This window comes from Pagrus pagrus (assembly GCF_965226575.1).
Source record: "Pagrus pagrus genome assembly, chromosome: 18".
Lineage (NCBI taxonomy): Eukaryota > Metazoa > Chordata > Actinopteri > Spariformes > Sparidae > Pagrus > Pagrus pagrus.
In genome coordinates, this window is record NC_140202.1 from 16,753,967 (window position 1) to 16,778,967 (window position 25,001).

The window sequence follows — 25,001 nt, forward strand, 5'->3', positions numbered from 1 at the left end:
AGCCAAGACAAACTTCCCTTAGGGGACAATAAAGTTTACTGTATTGTGCTATACTGTAGGAATGGTTTGAGAAGTTTCTTTACATTTCATACTGTTTTACATTTGGCGGACCCTGCCACCTTTTCTAGCTTCAAACAGTGTTCTAGGGACCTTATTTTCCTCTGAGAGCATCTTGTTCATTCACTTATGGAACAAGTTTGTGTTATTACCTCATTAATATTGTAAATACCTAAATTCTGAGTTTGCATTTCTACACAGTGCCCCTTTAGTTAGTGTTTACTACTCAAATGTGTAAGTGACTTAAGCAGAATTGAAAATGGGAGCATCTTAACCTGTCAGAGGCCTCTGGGGGGTCCCTGCACCTGATCCTGAGAGCCTCTGGCTCACATTGCCTGCTGTTCCAGTACAGTAACGGGGCGGACTGTCAAAGAAATCCACTGAATTACTTGGAAACATGCGCCGTGTGGTTGCAGTCGATTAAATTCACTCCCAGTGTGTGTGCGTGCTTGTGTGTGTGTGTTTGTGTGTGTGTGTGTGTGTGTGTGTGTGTGGCGCACAGAGGAGGATCTCCCGTGCAGCCAGCAGTCCCATCAAATCTTCAGAGAAACGCACATTTGGATGCAACTTGTTGACGTCTCTCTGATCCCCCCCGGAGCAGAGGAGATAACATCAGCACCGGGAAGCCCCCGTGTCTCTCACCGGGAGTTTTAATTGTTGGTGGAGACAGCCCACATCGTGCTGCGCCTCGATGCATCAGAAGGAGCTCCGCACTTTTTACACACGCGCTGGCGATTTAACTCTGGGAAAAGCCATCATCAAAGTAACTGTCAAGTCAAGAGAGCAGGATGCTTTAAATTCCTGTCGCTCAAGTTTGCGGGACAACTGAACTGAACGGCTTAACTGTGGTTGTAAACAGACAGATGAGATGTGAAGCAGTCGCACTTAACAGCAGTAACACCTACAGAAGCTGTGCGTCTCTCTCACTGTAACCAGTCCGTGTTCGTTGGTTTGTACTGGACGTGCGTAAACGAAGGAAACCGCTGCCGGGATTCCCTGAATGCGTCTGTGCTCCGCTTTTACCGATGAGGAGAAAGCTGCTAAATGAAGAATAGAGCACGGTAAGTTTTTACACTCTTTCTTTCTTTCTTTCTTTCTTTCTTTCTTTCTTTCTTTCTTTCTTTCTTTCTTTTCTTTCTTTCTTTCTTTCTTGAATAACCACGCCACCGGTCCGCGTTTGTCACCATTACGCACGGATCTGAGGGCGCAGACCAATTGATATTAGTTCAGTCGATTCAGCTGTGAAGTATTATCTTTTTTACCTGAAAAAAGACCTGAATTTATATCAGAGATAAAACCTTTATAAGATCAAACAGAGGATCCTGAAATAATCCCATAGACAAGAGATGCAACAGAGCATGATAAGGTCACTTGTGACCACCAGTGCCACCGTGTAAATCCCGACAGGATTGTTTCGGTAATAGGAGAGGAAGATGTCACAAAGTTGCCTGTGATAAGGTCACTATTAGCAGATGAGCACCACAGGCACAATATTTGAGTCCCTTTGGGGGGGAATACGAGCTTTACATGGGCAAAACCAGCATGTCCAGCTGGATGAAAAGATGCATGAAGCCTCAGCTGGAGTAAACAGCTGGATGGTGCTGGTTTCAAAGAAGGGACTCGTGTTTAAAAGCTAAAAAGGCACTAATGTAAGTTCTTCAAGGTCATTAATCGCAGGTTTTTACAGTTTACAGACCTGCCCTTTAGCTTTTTCTGTGAATCCTTGATCCTGCAGAGTCATTTTTATAGAATATAAAAAGATTACAGGGACTTTTTTATGACTTGTTATAGATGTTTGGAGCTCTGTTAACAGCGTAAAACTATATTGATGGCAAGGGAGGAGTGAATAATGTGAAAAAGCTTATTTAAATTCACCATGTGGCTTTGATCCCCATGTAAAGTGACACGTATGATAGAGAGTGTAATTTATGCTAGCAGTTTCAGAGAGAAGACGCTCGTTGAAGGCGTCCAACTGAGCACAGTTGTGGCACATGCAGCTGAATTCATTAATTAAACAAATGTAGGGCAGGAGAGTGGTGGTGATATTGGTTATAGGTCAACACATAAAGCATATATTATTTACAAAGCGTTTGTGGTATGGTCATTTGACTTCTTGCTTAATGAGGCACTTCTAATTGGCTGTTCGTGGACGGGAATGACAAAAATTCACCCTAATTTTTCCGCCTTTGTGTGTCTGATCATCTTCACTCTGAAGAAGGAAATACTTGAGCGTAAGAGATGCTTCCTTTGCCATTACTGGTGTTGTCGAGAGGTGAGCAGCTGCAGCATTAAGTCCATATCAAGTTGGAAAAAAATAGATATCCTGTGTGCTCTGAAGCTTTTCAGAAACCCCCCTCAGGCTTTTTTTTTGTTTTTTTTTGCATTTTCTAAGTAGCTGACTGATGTGAGAGATGCTCGGCAGAAATGAAAGAGAATCACCCTCATGGTGCTCTGATGAAAAGCATTTTTCGGCACACAATGTCGCCTCATTTCCTTGGGATTTCCTCTGTCGCCTCTCTCGCACTCAGAGAACTGAATCGACAAGCCATTAAAATGACACAGACCCCTATTCTCATCATGCCATCACCTCTCACCACATAATAATGACTCTAGATTAAAAAAAAAATGGAAACAATAATCTTGCGTTACGATACTGTTGAATGTGTGATTTTCTTTCAGAATGATGGGGGAGTTTTCTCCCCTCATCTGGGGCAAGAGGGACCATATCACAAAGAGTACTCATTTGTAGCTCATTAGGCAAAGTATGAAATTGTGGTTTAATAATTGATGTAGGGAGAAGCAATTAATGTCTGATGGTTTCACATGTGCACAGAAGCAACTGTTCTCTCTAATATCTTTTTACATGTAGAGGGAAAAAAAAAAAAATCACCATCTCGACCCCCTCACTTGCCTGGAGTTGTATTTTTTCCTATTGAGAATCGAGCTGAAACTGAAATCCATCGGACATTTGCTTCTCAGGGGTGTGTAGGATGAGGTAAATATACAGTAAGGAGAATAAACATCCTGAGAAATATCTTCACTTTGGAACTGACCTGAACAGACAGGCTACACAAACGCACACTGACACCTTTAGTCGTATTTATTAAAGGGCTAAAGCCAGGGAGCATGTCATGCTACGTTATCTTGTGGTAGATAACATAAAATCGTCCTGTCTTGTAGAAGTTAGTCTTGCTGTCATCGTGGTTTGCACACGTGACTGATCAGCGACAGGGGCTCACACATCACAGGCTCCCATAAGCGAGATGTGATACGAAATAATGCCGCCCAAACAGTCCAAGTTGTTTGTGGAGCAGAGGAGAGGGACGAGAGGATTCTCTGCTGCCATTGGCTGTAGCTCGTTCCTGGCTCTCCAGCCCATCCGCGACTCAGACAGATATTCAGCCTGCTAGATATCCAGGAAAATCAGGGCAAAAATCCTGTTAAGTGAGCTCAGCTTTAGCAGCCAAACATGGTCATGCTAGAGCAGTCTGTTTTTCCTTACCACGCTCACTCTACGCTGCAATAAAAGAACAATGCTGTTTCTTGATTTTCGTGTCTTCTGTAAGGATCATCATCTATGAGGATGCTGACTTTTTGTCAGAGACGTGTCGCATTAGCTTCGGTCTTTTAGCATGCTATCATGTATGCATTTTTACAGGGTTCTTGTGTTGGAATGAGACATCTTGAAACATTAAAACAGGAGCCACAGAGAGCATTTTCACCCTCTCATCTCATCTCATGGAGTTAGCCTGTTAGCTAGCTAGCTACAGCCGGCAAAATCAGCTAGCGACAGTTTGTCATTTCAAAAATAATAAAATCACCAGCTCGATATGAGAGGCCTGCTTTTATCTACAACTTTCTGAGATAATGGACCAATTGTTTAAGAATTGACAGCTTATCTGCCACCACTGTTTAGTTTCAATGGTCAATTATAAGACCATGACTTACATTACAGATGAGACACATGCAGTAGCTTTCATTCTTTAGAGCATCTTCGTCGTCATTATTCACAGCAGGTACCATATATGTGAACAGCGCTCACTCTAATGTAGTACATGTTTGCTTCAGTCTGTCACTGCACGGCAGATAATTCACTTGCAGGACTGGGTCTAAACTGAGAGAACAAGAAGCAGACGTCTGCAGCTGAGTTACAGCTTCATTCCACATTTTGAGCATTTGCCACTACTTGGTGTAAACCTTGTACGTCAAGAATGTCCGTTTTTCAGGATCTGCTTCCAGACATAACATAGTCAACACACGTGTTAATTTAAGACAGTGTCAGCATTACATCGTTTGTCCTGCAGACTGTTTACAGTATTGCGCCGCACCTGAGTTGGCTGAGTAGCAGCCTCACAGCCGAGCAGATGGTGGAGCAGCATCTGTGGAGAAGACATTATCATTCAGCTGTAACACACCCGCCTCACTACACATCTTTGTCGCAACTCTTTGAAGTATCCTAGAAGGCTATAATCATGCGCTGGAAGTGTAAATATTAGAATAATGACCAGGATATACTGCAAGTGCAATGAGGAGGATGAAATGAACACTGACACTGTACTCATTAATTGGCCCAACTGCTGACATGAGAGGGAGCTAACTACTGTCAGACACACCAGATTGCCTGAACTCAGTGGGAAGCCATCAGGCAGCGTAACAGCAGGTCTCAGTGTTTCAGTCTCAATTTAGCAGTAATAATAAACAAGACAACTTGGCAAACGTAGACGGTGTCCTCCAATGGAAGCAAGACAAAGTAAACAAAGGGCAAGCTAAAGTAGGCATGGGAAAGGTTCAGGAGGCCTTGGCATCAAAGGCTGAAACCGAACAGTATGGGAGAAATAATCAGTACATTTTGCCAATTATCAGTGGCATCCACAACAGGAACCATCGCGCTATCCAAAAACAAGTCATAAAAACACCAACAGCGAGGCCCGACACAGAAAAACGGACACTGACGTCAGGCTATGGACTGGCTAACAGAAGATTGACTGAATGATCCACTTTATTTGGATCTACAGCCAAAATATCAGGATGTCAATCGGACTGGAAATATGTGGATAAATGGTATAAAAGCGAGGGGTTAAACAACAAAATATATAGAACCTTGCAAAGAGTACAAAAGGATAAAATCCACACATACATGAAAATAATGATGAGGAGGCAAGAAATACAGACACAAACACAGGCAGCAACATTTAATCACCACCAGAGAGTAAGACAGGCAACCACGTGACAACGATGAAAATGTATGGAGTGTTTCCTAATGATATCCCCGAAAGGAAGCATATAAAATGTGAATAGTATTGGTCCAAGCACAGAACCTTACCCAACATCATCAACGGCTGTAATCAGGGCCAAATTCCTTTAGTTTTTTTGTATTTGTATTTATCGGCTCCAAGAATCCAATGCCAGCCTTGTTTCATGTTGATTTTCATGTGTTTTGTTGAAGTTTTCCATTCGGTTCAACCAGCCCAGTCTTTTTTTTCATGGTATGCTTCACTACACTCATCAAATCCTCTTGTCACTGTTTATGCTGCTGAGTTTTTTCTTTACACTGGAATTACAGCAAACCACAAAATTGAGACTGTATCAGTGGTAATCCCATCGGATTTACGGGCAGGATTACTCACAGCGGATTGGACTGCGTGTGAGAGAATAACATCCCTCTAGTCTCTCCCTCCTCCTCTCTTCATCATCTTTTTCCACACCATTGTTTCAGCATAGGGGTCAGTCCACTTTATTGTCCTGTCTCTGGACGATGTTAATCATGTTTTGTTTGTATTCTGGGTGATTTTTACCTCAGAGATCTTTGCGTTTCAGTCTTATTTTTGCTGCATTCATCAATTTCACCCTTTGCTCTCCATCTCTGGCCAATCTACAATCAGGCTACCCATGTAATTAGAGCTGAATCCTGACATTGGGCCCTTCAGATGAAAGTCATAATTATAGATTATATAATTATTACAATGTGCCACTTACCATGGAAATGACTACAGGGGTCATATCAGAAACCATACCAGCCCGTACTCATGGCAGCGGCTGGGCCACTCAGGCCATTAGTGGTCAATGTTTCAAGATTGACTACTTGTTGAAAGATGCCTGTTTCCATTACTTGAAGACGGTAGCTGAGAGTCCATTGACTGAAAGCCTGTTGGGAGAGATGATGGAGAAGTGGAAAATATGACAACGCTGTACAGAAAAATACAGTGATTGTACTGTGGCACTCACCTGGACCTGTACAATTTCACTGTTTCTACTTGAGCCATGAACTGAACTTCCTGTTTTTCATGTTATAACCTTCAGGTTAACAAAAAACATATTGAGGAAAGACCAAAACTGATATTTTTTGTACCAAGCTTTAATTTGTGCTGTGAGGTTGGGCATTTTAATACAGGAGTCTATGGGGATTTACTCACTTTTGGAGCCAGCCAGAGGAAATGCAGTTTTTTGTCACTCATGTGTTGGCTTCATTTTTCAGGCCTGGAGGTAGGAAAAAAGACAAAGACAGGAAGTGGAAAGTAACCAATGACAAATGAGGATACGTGAGGGTATAATCTACAAAATAAAATATGAAACGGCTAACCAAAACCCCAAAACATGACGATAGTTTTATCATGTGACTCTGATACTTCAACTACTATACCTCTGTCGTAAAAACATACAGGGAATATTAACTATTTAACCTTTTTAGAGGGACATAGAGGCCAACTCATTTTCTAGAATGTAGGACATCCTATATGTCACTTTCTCCACAGGGTGGGTACCCTCAAGGGCACTTTATCACGTTTTGTTGCAAAGTGGGCCACAGTAAAGGCCACCTTATCATGTTTTTTCTTCCTTAGGGGCATCCAAGAGTGTATCCGACCATGGGGCAGTTCACCAGTGATGCCTTATATTGCAATTTTAGGGGTATCAATGATAAAATATCATGTACATGCAAATTATTCTATGTAAACCATCATGTCAAATTAAGCTATAATGAGGACAGCCTGTTTACCTGTGAGGTCCAAAGGAGGTTTCCCCCTAAGTTATGTGTTTGTGCAGTGAGTTTTAAGATTTAGGTTGAAAGGTTCTTATAAAGTAATGAGCTGGAGTTGGTTTTCTAAATTTGTTAGGAGTATGGTCATGTCTCTTTTGTTCATCGCACAAAGTTGATAGCACCCCTCTGTCACTTTGTTAAACTAGTTCATGGTGTTAATTGACAGCTCCTTCCTGTCAGAAACTTGATTCAAATTCTGTTCAATACTTCGTCCGGACTCGGAGTCAAGATGTCGAAATTTCTGTTCATTTTACTTACAAATGGGCTTCCACATGATTTCTCTGGAGTTCTGCGATGCTGTATGGATCCATCCGGCCTAATTGACAATAAAATCAATGCAAGCTACATTTGTGCAGTACTCACCAAACAGCCTCGAATGCTTATTTGCAGAAATATTCCAAAAATACAAGAAAAGTAACATGTTTGACTAAATTAGAATAAGAATCGCCATAGTTGAGCCTTTTTCTTCTAATTTTCCTGTCAGACGTTTATTTGTACGGCATGTTTCAAACTCAAAGACATTTTAACGAGCTAATAATAAGAAGAAACGCTTAATTAAAAACAAAGTAACACTACATTGGACATAAACACAGGACAATCAATGCAGTTCGAGTGTAGTTTCATTGCATATACAGCATAAAGTGTATTAAAAGAAATAAAAGTGAGTGATAAGGTGTAGGTCATAGATTGTTTAAGGCTTTATTCATCTTTTTGACCACCTGTTAAACCTGCCAACTTTAATCCCTTTTTACAGTCATTAATCTTTATATCTTATCTTAAACAGTGTTTCATCTACTTCTTATCCAGCTGATTACTTTTTAACAACTTTTGAGCTTAATTAAAGTCTAGTTTTAGAGCTTTACGCAGAAGGCACCATTAAAAGGAACTAATTACCTTCTGATGTCAGTAAATGTTGGCTGATTGTTTAATCCTTTTTATAATACTCCACGTTTAAATTGAATGGCTAGAGTTATAACCATCATATATTCAGCATACAAAAACACAGACGCGTATGTACTTGGCACAATCCATACAGTGGGTTGATGAGATTGTGCACAAGATCAAATCAACCCACATGTGAGCGTCTCTGCCGAGATCACTCTGCACTGGATCATATGCTGCTGTATCTCTCATCGCTGCAGCTCATGCTGCTCAAAACAAGCACAGCGCTGCAGGGCTCAATTCTCGGTCCAATTTCAGTGCACATGCTGACCCTCGGCCATGTGAATCTTAATGTTTCATTTCACTGACATGTTGATCCTGTAAAAGCCCTGCCTCTGTGTGACCAAGTCTGACCTCTGTGTTCAGAGAAGCAACATTGCATTTTTATTTCATTTTTTCAAATCTAAAGACAACCCAGTCACCAAAATGTTTCTGCAAACCACGGATACATTAGATTTGTACGATTCATATCCAGTCAACATTTCCACAATACGCAACATGGTATGTTCAGATAACATGTCTATGAATTGACTTTTGGATGTGTTCACTTCCTTTTTCAAATGGTAATTTTAACCACCTTCAGGACATTTTGCAGGAATACCTGATATTTTTCACGTGATGTTGGAACATATTCAAACTACGCTTATGGTGACAAAAGCAGGTATATTAAACCAAAAAAAGAATTTTCGTAACACTAACCAAGTGTTTTTTCTGTCTAAATCTTGCTGTTGGGTTGCAAAACTGTACAATTAAACTCCCTGATTGCTTTTAAGTTCTTTTTTGATCTGCCATTTATAGGAAATAATTTTACAGATAAGTGTTTACATCAAACTACAAATAATAGTAAAGAACACACACAGAGGACACGTGCATCTCTGGGAGTATTGGTAGGTTTATGGGTCTTGAAATATAATAAAGCAGCCAGATACAGAGTGATGTGTGCACTGATGGAGGAAACTTTTAGCTCCTAAACAGGTTCATCCAGACAAATAATAGAGGTCAGGGAACTGAATATCCTGTTTAATATATAAACATCTCAACAGACTATGTTTATATATAATTTTCCTTTTAATGACACAGTACACGCATACGCAATTTGAAGTGGCCTCAGTACACAACTGTAGTGACTCGTTGCTCATTCTCTGTCTCCAATATTTCTTCGGGTCCCTTGATCCCTCATGTATCCCATATGTCTTTTTTATGTACAGTTTGTTATTTTTTCTTGCGTGTTATCTTTTTATTTATTCCACTTGCCTACATTCTTTGTATCACTTCTCTCTGTCAATCTGGGAAAGGGCTCCTCTAATAGGCTCTCATGTTGACCTCTTCAGCACTCTCAAAACAAACATCCGCTGGCGTCTCCTGGATGGATCACTGTTTCCCAGCCTCTGTTGTATCACGGCCCCTTCACTTTTATGACTCATACACACACTCAAACATTAGAGATAAAGATAAAAGCCCTCGTGTTTGTTATCATCCGGTCATATTTCAAATTCCAACTGCAGAGCTTCTTCGCTTTACACTCGTGTAATTTAGATGTATTGATATTGTCTGTAAAATGACCATCACAACATCCAGACTCACAAGTGTAGTATGGTTTATTATTGTCATTATTATTTACTGTTTGGCCGAACAATGTTTTTTATTTTGTTTGTTTCTACCAGTGTGCATATATTGGCTTCAGAACTGACTCCCTTCATTTGAAAGTACAGTGGGAGAAAGAGAGAGGGACAGACGGATGCCGCGAGTGCAAACAGGCTTATTTTATGTAATGTAATTTATATGTAAATATGTGTAATTATGTGGCTCAGCAGTGACGCACAATTTTACACTTGAGTCTGTAAACAAACAGTGATAACAGCAGTCGTATCTTTAGGGTTAGACATAGGTGAATGCATGTTCAGTAGAGCCTGTAATTGTTAATGTGATCTACTGTATAAAAAAAAAAAAGGAGGGGGGTATTGTGTGTAGTCTTTGACCATTTGGTCCATATGCAAACTCTAAAACAAGCATGTTATGGTGGTAAGAGAGATGCTTGTATTTGATTAAGTAGATTTTGGTCATACAAAACCCAATTTTTACTATCACCAACCAGATATGGCTGACATTTATTCCAGCACAGTCATTAAATGTATTTACAAGTGTAAGTCTTAATGGGGGGAATTGTCAGTGGCAGACTCCGCCATCGCAGTGCTGGCTTCAATTGGTATGCGCATGCACAATGGAAAAGCAGAAAACTGAATGCAATTTGAAAGAGACAGTGAATGCACATTTTGCATGTTGTTTGTGTGCACATGTCACATAATGCAGTGTGAGTTAATATGGTACAGGCATAATAATGGGCAAACTGTACCAAAACATCTGATATAATCAATTTGGTATTTGTAAGATGTATGTATATGTATATATTTTGGATGCCTATTGCTCAGGACAGTTTGGATGACTAACCACACCTGCCAGCATAGAGCTTGTCAACCAATTGTTGTGCATGATGTATAAACATTTTAACCTGATGACACTCCAGGTGGGATCAAATCATTTTCTTTATCAAACTTTTGTGGCAGGGGCGTACTCAGGATGTTTGAGGTGCATGGGTGGGGAAAAAAGGGCACCAGCTGTATGCAGTGAGGGAACAGAACATCGTGATACACTCACAGTGAACTAGAAAGGCACCCTAGAGGGCACTATATTATGTTTTATCTACCATAGGGGCACCCAAGGGGGCGCTTTTGCTGTAATAAACTAGTACATTCAGCATTACCACATCTAACAACAGGTTTGTCCAGATTTAATGGCTAATTTCTCATTTTAGGCCCAACTTGGGCTGCAGGGGGATTATCTGGAGAAATCTAGGAATGATGGCCAGGCTCAGGTCGGGTTCGGTCACATCAATTGACTGCTTTCACATTCTTTTAGTGGAAATATGAAGCAAAAACAGAAAATAATATAGTGTAAAAATAAACAAATATATAGTAAAAATAAGGTGATAACTGGTAGTATGTGATGGACGTATTGTCTGTGTTGGGGCTATACAGTATGTCCTTTTAAAAGCTCATTATTTAGATGTTATTTTTTTATTCACGTGACAACACTTTGAACGCAACACAGAGGCTATTTGTTACTTTCCAGGCAGGATACTGACGCTTTGGGTTGGTGGCTGTTCTGACCTACCAACCCAAAGCAACAGAGTTTGACAGATGTGAATGAGACTCAATCAACCATCATACAACTCTGACCTTTAAGTTTACATTAACTGCGTCGGCCTTGAGTCGGTTCAAATGTGAAAAAAGAATACCTGTTGAGTTCAGGTTGGGATAGATAACGACAGAAAAATGCAGATGTCTGTTTCACTTATCTGCAAAGTGGTTAGTAGCATATATCAGGCTCTAACCTTTCGAGTTTATTGAATCTTTAATCATCTGAAGGTTGCAGAGTTCAAATGCGCAAATGTTCACTGCTGGTTAATAAGATGTTGTACAGCTTGTGCACAATATCTCATCCTGCTGTGAGGTTTGTGCCAAGTACATAAAACGTCTGTGCTTCTGTGTACCGTAATTATGACGGTTATAACTCCAGTCAGCGAAGGCTCGAAGTTTATACTTTGCAAATCATCATGAGTGTAGTGTTAAGAGATGAGCTTGACATCATGACGACTCACCAGACACAGTAGATCACACGGGGCTGTTCTAAAGTCTGTCTCGGTCACTCTACATCACCGAGGTCCCTGCAGCGCTGCCTGTTCTCACCAATCTTCACTCGGTGTCTTCATACAAAAATGCTTTGCTGGCAGCGGAGCAGCGACTATATACGACTGCTTTCCAGCGGATCTCAGTGGTGGCTGAAGTATTATGCTTTTAATTATGACAAACAAGGTTGTAACAAACAACATTAAGTGATTTATTTGAAGTGATGTGTTTCTGGAAAATGCCCCTGATGTCAACATTTTAATGGATAATTACCTCAGGCATGTAAACAAAATTAATATGGGGGAGCTTGAGCACTCTTGAGTTGAATTTATTGCATGAAATTATAGCCTGAAACAACTGAATCTGCAACGAATTTGCAATGCAATTCACATCCATTCTCTAAATTGAGAGTAACTAGCACAATCAAACAAGACGTTTTTGTGCATAGCTTTACTTTGTAAACATGAGGTAGTCAGTAGTTTGGCAGCTGAAGTAATAGTTATAGCTTCCAATAAAAAAGTTAAAGGGGACATATTATGCTAATTTTCAGGTTCATCATTTTATTTCGGGTTACTACTAGAATAGCTGTACATGCTTGAGTGCTCAAAAATCACATCAGTTTTCTCATACTGTCCTGTGCTGCAGCGCTGTATTCCCCCTCTGTCTGAAACACTCTGTTTTAGCTCCTGTCTCTTTAAGGCCCCCTCAAATACCCAGTCTTCTCTGATTGGTCAGCTCACACACACCTGACCCAGCACTGCTATCGATAACAGAGCAGTTGTGCTAAATTAATTCTTACATGCCAAACTAGCTGCTAGGCATAAATTATGCAAAAGTGTGACACGGTGATGTAGTGTGATGTCACAAAGTCACGGATTAGAAGCGGGACTACTTTCAGGAGCTGTGTTTTCTTTGGGAGAGAGGAGCTTCTGTGTTTTTTGTTTTTTTTTAGCCTTTCAAGATCCTTTCCATGCATAAGTACCTATTTAAAACATTGAAGAAAAGCATAACAGGTCTCCTTTGATTAAAGGGTATATATAAGGTTATTTATAGGTTTAAGCTTGGGCACATGGTTAAATGGTTTATTATACACACAAGAATAGGAATAGCTCGCGGAGACAGTGAGGCGATACAGTGCCTATGAGTAAGTGCTGTCTGTGAAGAGGACATTGGGGGATAGAAATTTTCCAGACGTTAATGTGTTTGCAAGGAATTTGGTTTGTTAAAGGTGGGGTTTAATTGTATTTTAGCCCCAACAGTGGGTTGTTAATTGCATTATTTTATGTGGAAAATGGCAGAAGTTTTATTGCACTGCAGCAATTTCCTATGTTTTGCAAAAACAAACAAACAAAATACTGCGTCGACTGGGAAATGTAATGCACAGGCTGGTTAAATCTGTGTCAACTCCTGTGATCCTGCACAAGATCACAACTTTCAGGAGGGACTACCGAAAAATGTTTTGTTGATACACAGTTCGCACTAACAATGTGTTCATCTTAAACTCTTCTATCATCACCACAGATTTAAAGCAGAACCCGATTTGTCATGTCTGTTTCTCTCTGTCTCCTCCTAACACACACACACACAGACACACACTTGCACACAGTGACAGATAATCTCTGCATCAGCTCATCCCAGGCCCACTCTCGATGAAGAGCCTCTCAGGTGTCCTAGATTTGTACTGGCCCTGTTCCATTTTCTAGGGGTCGAATATACTATATATCTATATCTATCTATCTATATATATATATATATATAAAGTGAGGATTGTAGTACTGTGGAGTGCTGTAAAAAACTTGCTGGGATGGTTGCCTTTGCAGCAGGAGGCTTTAGTGCTGCATTTGAAACAAACTAAATTGGGGGACGTTCATTAACAAACTCGTTCTAAGAGGCTAAATTGTCATGTTTTCAACAATCTGCTCCATTTCTATCGGCTTACAGAAGAGCTAAGATTATCCCTCCCAGCCTCTGTAATGAGTCCTGAGGTTTGTACCCAATGGTCTGAGCAGACCACTGTCACTGTGTCACTAGTTACCTCCCTCACAGCCTCTCTGCAATTCATTTACTCGCACAGGAATCAGTCACCATAAATCAACACAAACCTGTGAAGACTCTTTGGTGTCCTCCAGTGCCAGATCCTGTGAGGATTAATTGGTATTTTATGTCTATGCTTACATTTGTATGTGTGTGTGTGTGTAGGTGGATGATTGGATGGTGGTGCAGATGGTGCATGTGTGTGTGATCGCACATGTGCATGCTGGTGCATAAGTGCAGCCTACGCAGTTTGAGAAAAGCACCTATTCTCCACGCTCCCAGGCGCCTGCAAACAATGGAGAGAAGATAAACCCTCGAGAAATTACGTGATTTATTTTGGCTATTTTCTGAATCGAAGGGTGCATGTTGCAGCTCACACATGCCAGCCATTCAGGAAAATCTTTACCATTATTCTAGCGTAGCTTACTGGTATTGCGGTTGTTGATTTCATGGACTCCATCTTTCCCAATGTAACTGTACACTGGGACATGCTGTATGGACTTTAACCTTGTGCTTTGACAGATGTCAGTTCTGAAGTCATCTTCACTGTCCAAACGTTTCTACTGATCTATATTTTATAGTTTCATTTTCCCACACATCAGACAGCCCATCTATCTATAATTCAGTGTTCACATGGTGCTAAGCAAACTACATTGTCAAAATGTATTTCTGTTGCTAAATCAAATAACAGCATCCAGGACTAAATACTGGCTATTCTGATGAGCAAAGGGAACTTAAGAATTTGGCATTGAGACAATCAACAGAGACTGACTTTGGCAAGATGGAAAAAATAGAATATGTATGTGTTTTAATTAAGAACCTGATTGGTGGCTTTTTTCCCCTCCTAATTATGGAAAGTGCAGTATAAAGACCCCCTGTCCATAATGTCTGCCAACTGAAAATTGTGGATGTCACAGTGCCTGGCAGTGATGTTGTTGTACTCAGCTGAAAAGATCTAATTATTTGAATGAAAACGTCTTTAAAAGACTATTAAACAAACCAATTAACTAAACAATGATTGAAGCCAAGGGCACAGGGCATACATGCCAACACACACAAAAATGTAATCTCTAATGATTTTAATGTAGCAAACCTACTTAAAAATCCCACTCAGTCCCCTATAGATATATTTATGATAATGTTGTATTTGTATCTTGACAACCAAGTACAGTGCTTCACTATCTTAGTGCTTGATTTCTACTGTAGCATATTTTTCTAGGGTTATAAACTGTTCGTAACGAAAGAGATTTCATATTTACTTAACCTGGAAAACAAAGTACAGTTTCAGAGTATTGTCTGCAGGCATTTCTTTCAACATTCACAACTAAGGTAGGCCAGCCTGTATGCAGCCTGGGAGGCGAAACCCTGAGTAATACAAGTTGCAACGCACTGACACCACTGATGGAGCTGATTTTTATTTATTTAGGTTTTTCTATTCATGGGATATTTCAATAAAGGGGTTCATGATTATGCACCTTCAAAGCTGACGTTTAACTTTCTTTTTTTTTTCCTTATATCTATTAAAATCTACTCAAATGAATGGACTGAACATTTTTGGAACGTATTTAAAGCAGAAACAGACAACGTTTCAAATTCCCCCCTCCTAGCTTTTCCCTTGGTGTTACTGTTGGCAGTGATAGCAGCATGGCTACTGCTAATGGCCTGGCTATTGCCAAAAGCAAAAAAACAACAGTAGGAATCCCAGTTTGACCTAGAAACACAGATTTCAAGAGGCAGAGTGAAACACTCACACAAGCAGTCCACTGGTCTAGCATTACACTCCTATACCACTGTTGGACTCACTGTGGACAATTTAACAATAAATGATCAAAACTGACTTGCATTCTTCTTGCTTTTCAAAACCTGTCGCTTACATTACCCACAATGCAACTTTGCCACTGAGTGATATCACTGGAGGCAATTTTTCAGATTACATGCGGCTTCCTCTGGAGCCGCAAAAGGCTTTATACTAACTTTTTTTTTTTTTTTTTACATATGGAGGAGGAGGACTCCCCAACTGTAAACACACTGATGTGTACAATTGTTGGAGTTACCCTTTAAAAAGTGACACTTTATTTCTACTTTCTAGTTTATTTCCTGTGATCAGCACCTCATTGCAGCCCTCGATGTGTGTTACCTTTCTTTTACATAAAAACTGTAAATAACAATAGAGATTATAATATTTCTTCAACTCGAAGTGTATTGTCTGCAGGCATTCACCACTAAAGAGGGGCAGCGTGTTTATAGCCTGAGAGGAGAAACCCAGGGAAATAAAAGATGCAATAAACTAGCACCACTAACTTCTCGTTATGCTTATTGCTTTGAGCTTTGAGCAGCTTAGATCTTCTCTCATCTGGACTGTGGTGGCAGGACAGTAAAAGAACCTTTAGATCAATCCAGTGATCAATGATCACCCCCAGTGGAAACGATCACCTCGTTTGAAGCTGAATTGCTCACAAAATGCCTCACAACATGAGTCTTTGTAAAGCAGCAGCTCAACAGATACCCATCGCAAATCCCCAACCTCCCTCTGCATTGATGTGACTCCCCCCCACGCACAGACAGACACACTGTACATCCTTGCTCACCTACCGTTTAGCGCACGCTTGAGTAAACACAGGACATTAGCTGACAGCGGAGGTAGCGATACCTCCTCTGAGCTAAATCAATTAGCCCATCTCCAGTGGGGCCATGCGGCATTTGCAGACCTGCCAGGTTCAGAGGTTATTACTGTTTCACCCAGGCCAACAAACAGCCTGCCGCACACGCTGCAGCATCTGCTTGGATTTGGCCCAGGACTGAGAGGAATGAATTGGATTTGTACTGAATGGGGTGTGATGTAATGGGTGCAACTGGGCAGGGCGGCAGTACCGTACAGAACTTTAGTTCTGCTCGTCCTTGGACCCACAGGAAGACATTTCTATTGTTTTGTGTATGTTTGTATTGTGATCTTGCTTTGTTGTGCATTTTAAGGATGATATATGCACGCCTCACTTCATTGGGCTGAGCCATGCCTCGCTGTATTAGATCTTCAATTTCAAATCCAGATGTAGACGCTAATATATTTCACACAAACAGTATACAGTCCAATTTAGGCAAGGCCTGTTCTAGATTGAAAATCTTTTCCTCTCATTCATTCATTATGAACCTCATTACCTCATTGTGCTGTAAACCAGACCCTTAGGAGATAAGCCTTGTCCTCGACTTGTTTGATGTGTAAACAGATAAGCTATCCAGTCATCTATCAAACATGCTACTGTACATGAGTGTGTGTGAGAAATGATATGCACCAGGAACATGTTATGACAGCTTTCGATAGAGACAAAGGAAGGGATAAGCTGATTCTGTCCACGGCAGTCGTCTTACTTCGCTCACTGTGTGGTACACTCAGTGTTACAACACCAGGACTGAGCACTGCGCTTATCAATCTCTTCTCCACTGATGCAATGAAGTGCGACTGTGCTGGGTAATGTGTCACCCATCAATAGTTGCAGCTATCTCTAATACGTCTGCACACGATATGCTCATTTTGGAGTCTACAGTACGTAAAAGACAAAAATATGCATATAACTAGAGAAAGGTTTTAAAGGGGCACTGTACATATTTTACACGTAGAGTTCAGTTTATTTGTGACAAGGGATACTTTGCAGCCTGTGAAAGCAGTTGTAAAAAGTCTCGTGTTGTTCTGAAGAGAGATTTCGAAGTCTGAGAGTATAACCCTGGTGATGTCATTGTGATGTCATCAAGGATGTCTAAATTTTTGCTGGAGGCTTCAAAGCCTGCTTTACAAACTGTAAGTGTGCAGTTTGAAATATGAAGGCATTGAAATATGCCCTTCAGGTGCATTATGGGAAATGTAGGCTAAATGTTTTTTGGGGGTATGACTCATATTTTCCACTGACACTTTTGGCCCCGACTCACCTTCTCCTGCTCAGACAAGTCTGTGTTGCAATACTCAATTCATGTTTGCACAGGATACCTGAGAGAGAGATGTTTGTGAAAATCCCTTTGTGTTCAGCTCACCGTAATTTTGTAGCTCATAACTGAATCTCTGTGGATTTAAATTTAGTTGGTATTTTGGCTGTAACCTATCTGGATCCAACCAATGGTTTTCAATCATAACCCTTTACAATGTAAATAAAAAAAGGTAAGTTACTCTTCCTCTGTTTCAACATGTAGAGCTCGAGGGAAGGTGTCTTGATCCTTGACAACCTTCTTAGCTTTGAAGGAACGTTAATATACTAACCATCATACTACAATGCTAAAGAGCTGCCCTTGTCTTGCAGCATTATTCAAATTCATAAAAGCTGAACAGCGGATCAGAAGAGCTCAGTCAGACCATCATTTGTGTGTTTCAGTCTGTGTGGATGTTAATCACATGATTGCCTCAGTGAGTACTATCAGCACTCTGTGCCCTTTTCTCATGTACGGTCCTATTTGGAGGGCAGCCAGTAGTTGACTGCCCTCACGTCCATTTGAATGTCACGCCGCTAGGTAGTCTCACAGAACAGCTAATGGCTCTTAGGTTTGTGAACTTATACATTTTAAAGATCCCATATTATGCTCATTTTAAGGTTCATACTTTTATTTGGGGTATCTACTAGAAAATGTTCACATGCTTTAATGTACAAAAACACATTATTTAATTTCTCATACTGTCCGTTGCTGCAGCATGTCTGTCCACCCTCTGTCTGAACGCTCCATTTTAGTGTCTGTCTCTGAGCCCAGTCTGCTGTGGCAATTCTCACAGGCCTGAGCAGGCAACGCCCACAATGTTTCCCAACCAATCCTGCTCGTGTTTTTGCAGCCACAGCCGCCCTGGGGCCGTCACTTAGGGCGGTGACTGTATCGGTATGACTTCACAACCTTCTCAGTCCTGAAAGCTCGTCTAAAGGCACAGTTTCTGGTAGTTTGCATATAGAGGTATGTTTATGATTTCTATCCTTTCATTTTACCTCTGATTACATCCTGCCATCGCAGTTTGAGTTTAGCTTGTTACTAATCATGCGTGATGTAAATATTACAGGACAGACAGAACTAATTCTAACTTACATTTCAATTGAAGTATTTTTATTTACATGTTTTTAAATATCAAAAAAATATTTCTGGGATTCCTCCAAGTACCACTAGAGGGCATAGTTTCAGAATAGTGCGATTTATAATAATAAAAAAAGACATTTGAAGTCTCACTTTATACAATATGGGTCCATTAAGACAAGTCGTAACTTTACAAGTAGTCTACATCTAATATTACTGAGGACACATTGATTAATTTAAACTATGTTCTTTGCTTTTACTAAACTATTTAAATCAGTTAATGGAAGAAATGTTTCCATCAAAGAAGGAAAATTAGGTTTTCCTCCAATGATTCGAATCATCACCACTGAGAGCGAACGTTACTAATAAAAAACACAAACTGCTCCAGACCGATCAATACTGACTTTGGTTCATGAAAAATGTTCACGCTCACTTCAAAGTCTGTAAATAAATGTGCTAAAGACACAAGGGCGTTTTCATCTTTTTAATATCCCATTTTATTGTCGTAGCCGGAGCACAATAATCCCCCTCAACAGCCCAGCTGCCAGTCAACGCTTTAGTATGGTTCACTTCAGAATTTGCAGAGTCGTATCGGGAACAAACATGCACTCGGATATCAGCCTTGACAATGTGCCGGCAGAGGGGTGTGTTAACTGCGAAAAGGCAAATATTTGTAATTACTTTGGCAAACACTGTTGTTTGTTTGTTGGCAGCTTTGTTCCTTAATATTCCAACATCACTTCACAGCCCGTTGATGTGTGAAATACAAAATAGTCCCAAGAAAATAATTAACAACTATAAAAACCTTATCCAATGACTGGAACTTGTACATTTCTCTCCCTAATCCGGTCCTATTTTAAATGTGCAGAATCCATCTCTTGTAAACGCTTGGAAACACGTATAGAAATGCATTTTGATTTACCGTTTCTCACAGTGTCCATTAAGGTATATGATATTTGCGCTGTGGGTTGTGATATAGTGACAGTGGTTTCAGCAGTCACAACTGACAGGTCCAGTTAAGTGTCACCTAAGTATGTTTTCCTATTTCCTCTGAATTATAAGTGGTCAGTATGCATGCTGCTGCTCTTAAATAATAAATGAAAGCCAACCTAATATATAGAAGGAAAGCCGGGGGGAAGGGAATGCTTACTGTGGTGATTAACCATCACTTGAACTATTCACCCCCACTGGGATGTAATTTCCACATTTCAGTTCCTATCTCTTTCACTGTACTTACTGAAAATAACTCAGCTCGCCATCCTGGGATAATTTTATGTTTGTCTTAGCTGGAGGCTAAATGGTCAGTTTCTCTTTGTGCCTCTGTGCTTCAGTTTCTGAGCACCACAACTTTAATAATAATGCAAGTAGGGTTGATGCAAGACCAAAAGTCTATCTGGGGAAGAGCAAGAAGAAAGCTTTTACTGTTCATGCGATTTGTTTTTTATTTCTTTTTCTATCTTACTTTATCATCATTTTTATTATGATTACTAAACACAAAATCATTAATTATTATTGTTTTCTATTTCTAAGTTTCATTTCATACCGCAGTAAAGCGCTGCTGTTGTGATTAGTTTCAGAGCAAACTTTGGTGAAGTGTTTTATATGAACCACGCCTGGAGATTTCAGTGTCAGGCCTACAACAAATGTAATAAATCAGCACTGTGGCTGGAGGTGTGTGGAGGTGTATGGATGTTAAGTCTGTGTGTATCAAGTCACACAGTAATGTGTAACGAATGTGCGCAACTTGTCATGTAGTTGGTTTGTGTGTGTGCACAGTGTGTGTGTGTGTGTGGGGGGGATGATGGTAAATTACAGTAAAACTAACTCTCATTTGTCTCACCTATAGGATGAAGATGCTGCAGAGGAAGCTTCATGAATGTCTGACAAAACCTTCGTAGCTGTATGGACACAACAACTGACAGCGAAGAGGAGAAGCTTATACCATTAAGATAAGCTTTGCCGATCACAGCATTTCAGCAAACTTCTATATAGCTGCCAAACGTGTGGATTTCGAACAATTATATCCTGGATGACTGGGATTTTTCCTCGATTGGTTTTCTTGTGGATCATATAACTGTAATTTTCTGGCTTTCCAATATCATCAAAGAACCCGAGGCACAGCCAAGTTTCAGTGGCAACCTCAATTTAGGAGACTTCACGCGGACTTGAGAACAGATAAGAGAGACAACAAGCGAACCTTTGTATCTGTCGTCATCTTCTTCCTACATGCAGCTCCCCGCTTTGCTTTATTGAAAAGGAGGAGCCCATTAAAGCATTTGATAGATAGGAAGGCTTGGTCTGAAGGTGTTGTTGCTGGCTGGCTGGCTGCCGGTTGGAGATGAGATAAGAGCACTGGGTAGAGAGAAAAAGAAGTGCCTGTCTGACAGGAGCTGAATACAAATTAGGATTCTTCTCTCCTGCAGCTACACCAGTCAGGCGAATCAATACTGGGGAAGCGAAATGGACAAATTAGTCAGCTTCAATTACAGGTGCATTAGTTGTGAACTGAAATAATGGAATTAGATATTTGCTAAGGGATGATATGAAATCGCATCGCAAAACCAGGGATGGGAAAATAAAAGACAAGCTTCTGTGTTCTCTAGAGCCAAGCCACCTGAACTGATCCATGTACAGTTGTAGATAACAATGACGAGGCTGGTCTAAACCTTGGAGAAAAGAAGATGGAGCTGGATAATAGCTCGCTGGACTATTTTACCAGCAACTTCACAGAGATTCCTGATACCACCACAACCCCGGCCTGGAGCGAGGCCACCCTACTCGGCTTCCAGATCTCCCTGTCTGCGGTGTTAGCCCTCGTCACGCTGGCTACTGTGCTTTCGAACGCCTTCGTCATCGCCACCATCTTTCTGACCAGGAAGCTCCACACGCCTGCGAACTTCCTGATCGGCTCCCTCGCCGTCACAGACCTGCTGGTGTCTATATTGGTCATGCCCATCAGCATCGTCTACACCGTCAGTAAGACGTGGTCGCTGGGGCAGATTGTTTGTGACATCTGGCTGTCGTCTGATATCACCTTCTGCACGGCCTCCATCTTGCACCTGTGTGTGATCGCGCTAGACCGCTACTGGGCCATCACGGACGCGCTGGAGTACTCGAAACGCCGTACCATGCGCCGGGCTGCGGTCATGGTCGGGGTGGTGTGGGTGATCTCCATATCGATTTCCATGCCTCCACTCTTCTGGCGACAGGCCAAAGCCCACGAGGAGCTGACAGAGTGCATGGTGAATACAGATCAAATCTCTTACACCCTATACTCCACCTTCGGCGCCTTCTACGTCCCCACAGTGCTTCTCATCATCCTCTACGGACGGATCTATGTTGCCGCCCGCTCCAGAATCTTTAAGACACCATCGTCCTCGGGGAAGCGCTTCACCACGGCGCAGCTCATCCAGACCTCGGCAGGCTCTTCACTCTGTTCTCTCAATTCCGCCTCCATCCAGGAAGCACACCTACACTCTGGCACTGCGGGAGGTGGAGGAGGAGGGGGAGGATCGCCTCTGTTCATGAACAGTGTGAAAGTGAAACTGGCAGACAGCGTGCTGGAGAGGAAACGTCTGTGTGCTGCCCGGGAGAGGAAAGCAACCAAGACACTGGGCATCATCCTGGGCGCATTCATCGTCTGTTGGCTCCCGTTCTTTGTCGGCACACTCGTCATGGCCATATGTAAGGAGTGCTGGTTTGATCCAGTGCTTTTTGATATATTTACCTGGCTGGGATACCTGAACTCCCTCATCAATCCCGTCATCTACACTGCGTTCAACGACGAGTTCAAACAGGCGTTCCAAAAACTGATGAAATTCAGACGATTCACCTGAAAAAAGTGGATTAAACCTGACAAAGACAAAGAAAAACAAGATTATAATGATAATAATGAGAGTGCTGTAGAGTAAATGTTCCATCTTGTAAACACATGCTATTTGTGATATGTTTCTGTTTTTTACATCAAACAGCTCTGTGCCATTTAGATTCCTACAGCATATCCTTCATATAGACTTATGCATGCATGCTAAAAAAAGAAAAGGAGAAAATCTTCTGACAAGAATCGTGGAGCTCATCTTTGAAAATGTAAAGAAAAGAGGACATGAAGTCTATTCCATGTGGCACGGACACTGACGTTATTTTCTTGTACAAAAGCAAAGAAAGGAAAAATGGATTATAATAACTGTACGGAAGGAGCAAACTCAGAGTGACTGGATTTGATCCAACGGAAATGAAAAGCCATGAAATATATGTTGTCTTAATCTCCGTGTCATACTGTATCTGCTGCTCACATATAATGTTTCTGTGGTACAGTAAAAGACTTAGAAAAGACTACGAACCCTAGAGAATCCGTGAGTGTTCCCTATGTGCAATTATATTTGTAAGTGCTGTGTGTGTGTGTGTGTGTGTGTGTGTGTGTGTGTGAGTGTGTGTAAAGTAGTTACTTTACTGTAATATATGCGTGTTTGAGGAAGGAAGGACCGTCAAGTGTTCGACATTTATACATGCTATTCTCCAGCGAGGCCTGTCTCATCATTACACGGACCGAAATGGAAAGAGAATATTTTCACTCTGAATTTTAAGCAACACCCAACGTCATGGCAACAAATAAACCCTTTCGGAGGTCTTATGAAACGCGAGCGAATTGGACGAGGTAAGGGCGAACGTTCAGAGTCACGGTGCAGATTGCGAATGAGTCATTTTTTAGCGATTTAATGTGTTTGTTTTCTAACTGTAATGGCTTGTTTTGTGGTTATGTGAAAGCGTGTCACTGGCAGATGCTGCAACAATCTTGCAAGGAAGCTGATTCACTGATGTTGCAAATTACCATGACGAATGTTACATGGCTAATTTTCTTTCATGAGACTGCTGTCTGTTTGTTTGTTCCTGTTTGTTCTGTTCCTGAAAACAATGCGCAAAAAGGCACCAATGTGCATGAGAGGTGGACTTTTTTTTTTTCCTGTTTCTGCAAACCACTGATATGTTGAGACTTTACATTTCTTTATGTTGCAGGTTTATGTTTCTTTTGTTTTAGTTTTCTATTTTATGTTCTGACTGCACTGAGTTTATGGTCTAGTTAGGTTTAGGCACAAAGACAACTTGCTTAAGATTAGGAAAAGATCATGTTTTGGCTTAAAATTCCTGCTTTGGTCGACACAAACCATCCACAAATGTCTCAAGGTCTCGTGAAAGAGAAATTGTCCTGAGGTCTCCTTAAAAATATCCAGTGGTTTGACACTGATGTTGAAACGCAGTCTCGAACTGCAGTCACTGGCGTAGCGGCTTCACCACCATGCCCCCCACCTCCGGATATGAAAGTTAGGTCATAAACATATAATGTGAACGTGATATAACAGTGACTGGGCTGGGTAAAGACTATAAATATTTGATAAGAAAATGGTTTTGTTTGATATTCATTACAATGTGTCTGCCATTAAACAATAAAGATTCATTTTGATGGGCAGTTATCGATTAAGATGGCGAGACTAACGTCCATTAGCTCACATCTCTGACCACTCAGGTCTTGAAACTACATTGAAGTAGTCGCTATTTGAATCAGACACATCTTTTGCCCATTGTAATTATGTGTTGGTCTGGTTCTTAATGTATAAACATATCTGTCTTGATTTGTGAGCAATAGGCAACGTAATCTCAGGGAAACTTTTGCTACACTTTTGGTTCTACTATTAACCAATTTACAACAGCTCTTCTGCTTAATGTTTAGTGATAAACAAACAAATGCGAACATGAAATTTACCAAAACGGTTATTGTGTAGTTTAAATCAACAGTATTGCCTTTTTAAAATGTTAATTCCACTCATCAGCGACACATTGAAAACCCTAGAAATCATGTTTATTTTCTTAGGTGCTGCTTTTGATCCATTTTTGTATGCAGCAGTAACAGCCTGAATAATTTAAATCCCTAATGTGAGTCTCTCCTTGAATTCTACATCTGATATAAACAGCAACTTTCAGTGACAGTGCTACCTTTTTCTGATTGAAATCCAAAGTTATTTCCAGTGGCGATTCTACAGTCTGTTGGGGCCCTGGGCAAGAAATTCCTAGGGGCCAGTGATCATTAACACGTAAAGCATTGATTTTAAGGCAGCAGCTGTGCACAGTATAGTGCCTTTATACAAAGTATAAGGGGTTTTTTAGTTGTCATTGCAAACGTGTACCATTATGAATGGCCATTGGGGGGCCCTTTT

At 40.9% G+C, this 25,001-nt stretch overlaps 1 protein-coding gene across 2 annotated transcripts; it reads left to right on the forward strand.

Annotated features, from left to right (window-relative positions):
- Positions 1 to 580: 580 nt before the first annotated feature.
- htr1d (5-hydroxytryptamine (serotonin) receptor 1D, G protein-coupled) lies at positions 581 to 24,127 on the forward strand. Of its 2 annotated transcripts, none has more exons than XM_084381136.1 (2): positions 581 to 1,118; positions 20,639 to 24,127. In XM_084381136.1, the coding sequence occupies exon 2, from the start codon at positions 21,474 to 21,476 to the stop codon at positions 22,626 to 22,628; it is 1,155 nt and encodes a 384-aa protein (XP_084237262.1). In that variant the 5' UTR covers positions 581 to 1,118; positions 20,639 to 21,473; the 3' UTR covers positions 22,629 to 24,127. The 2 variants fall into 2 exon arrangements, with proteins under 2 accessions (XP_084237262.1, XP_084237263.1); XM_084381137.1 differs by lacking the exon at positions 581 to 1,118 and adding an exon at positions 17,773 to 17,902.
- The last annotated feature ends 874 nt before the right edge of the window (positions 24,128 to 25,001 follow it).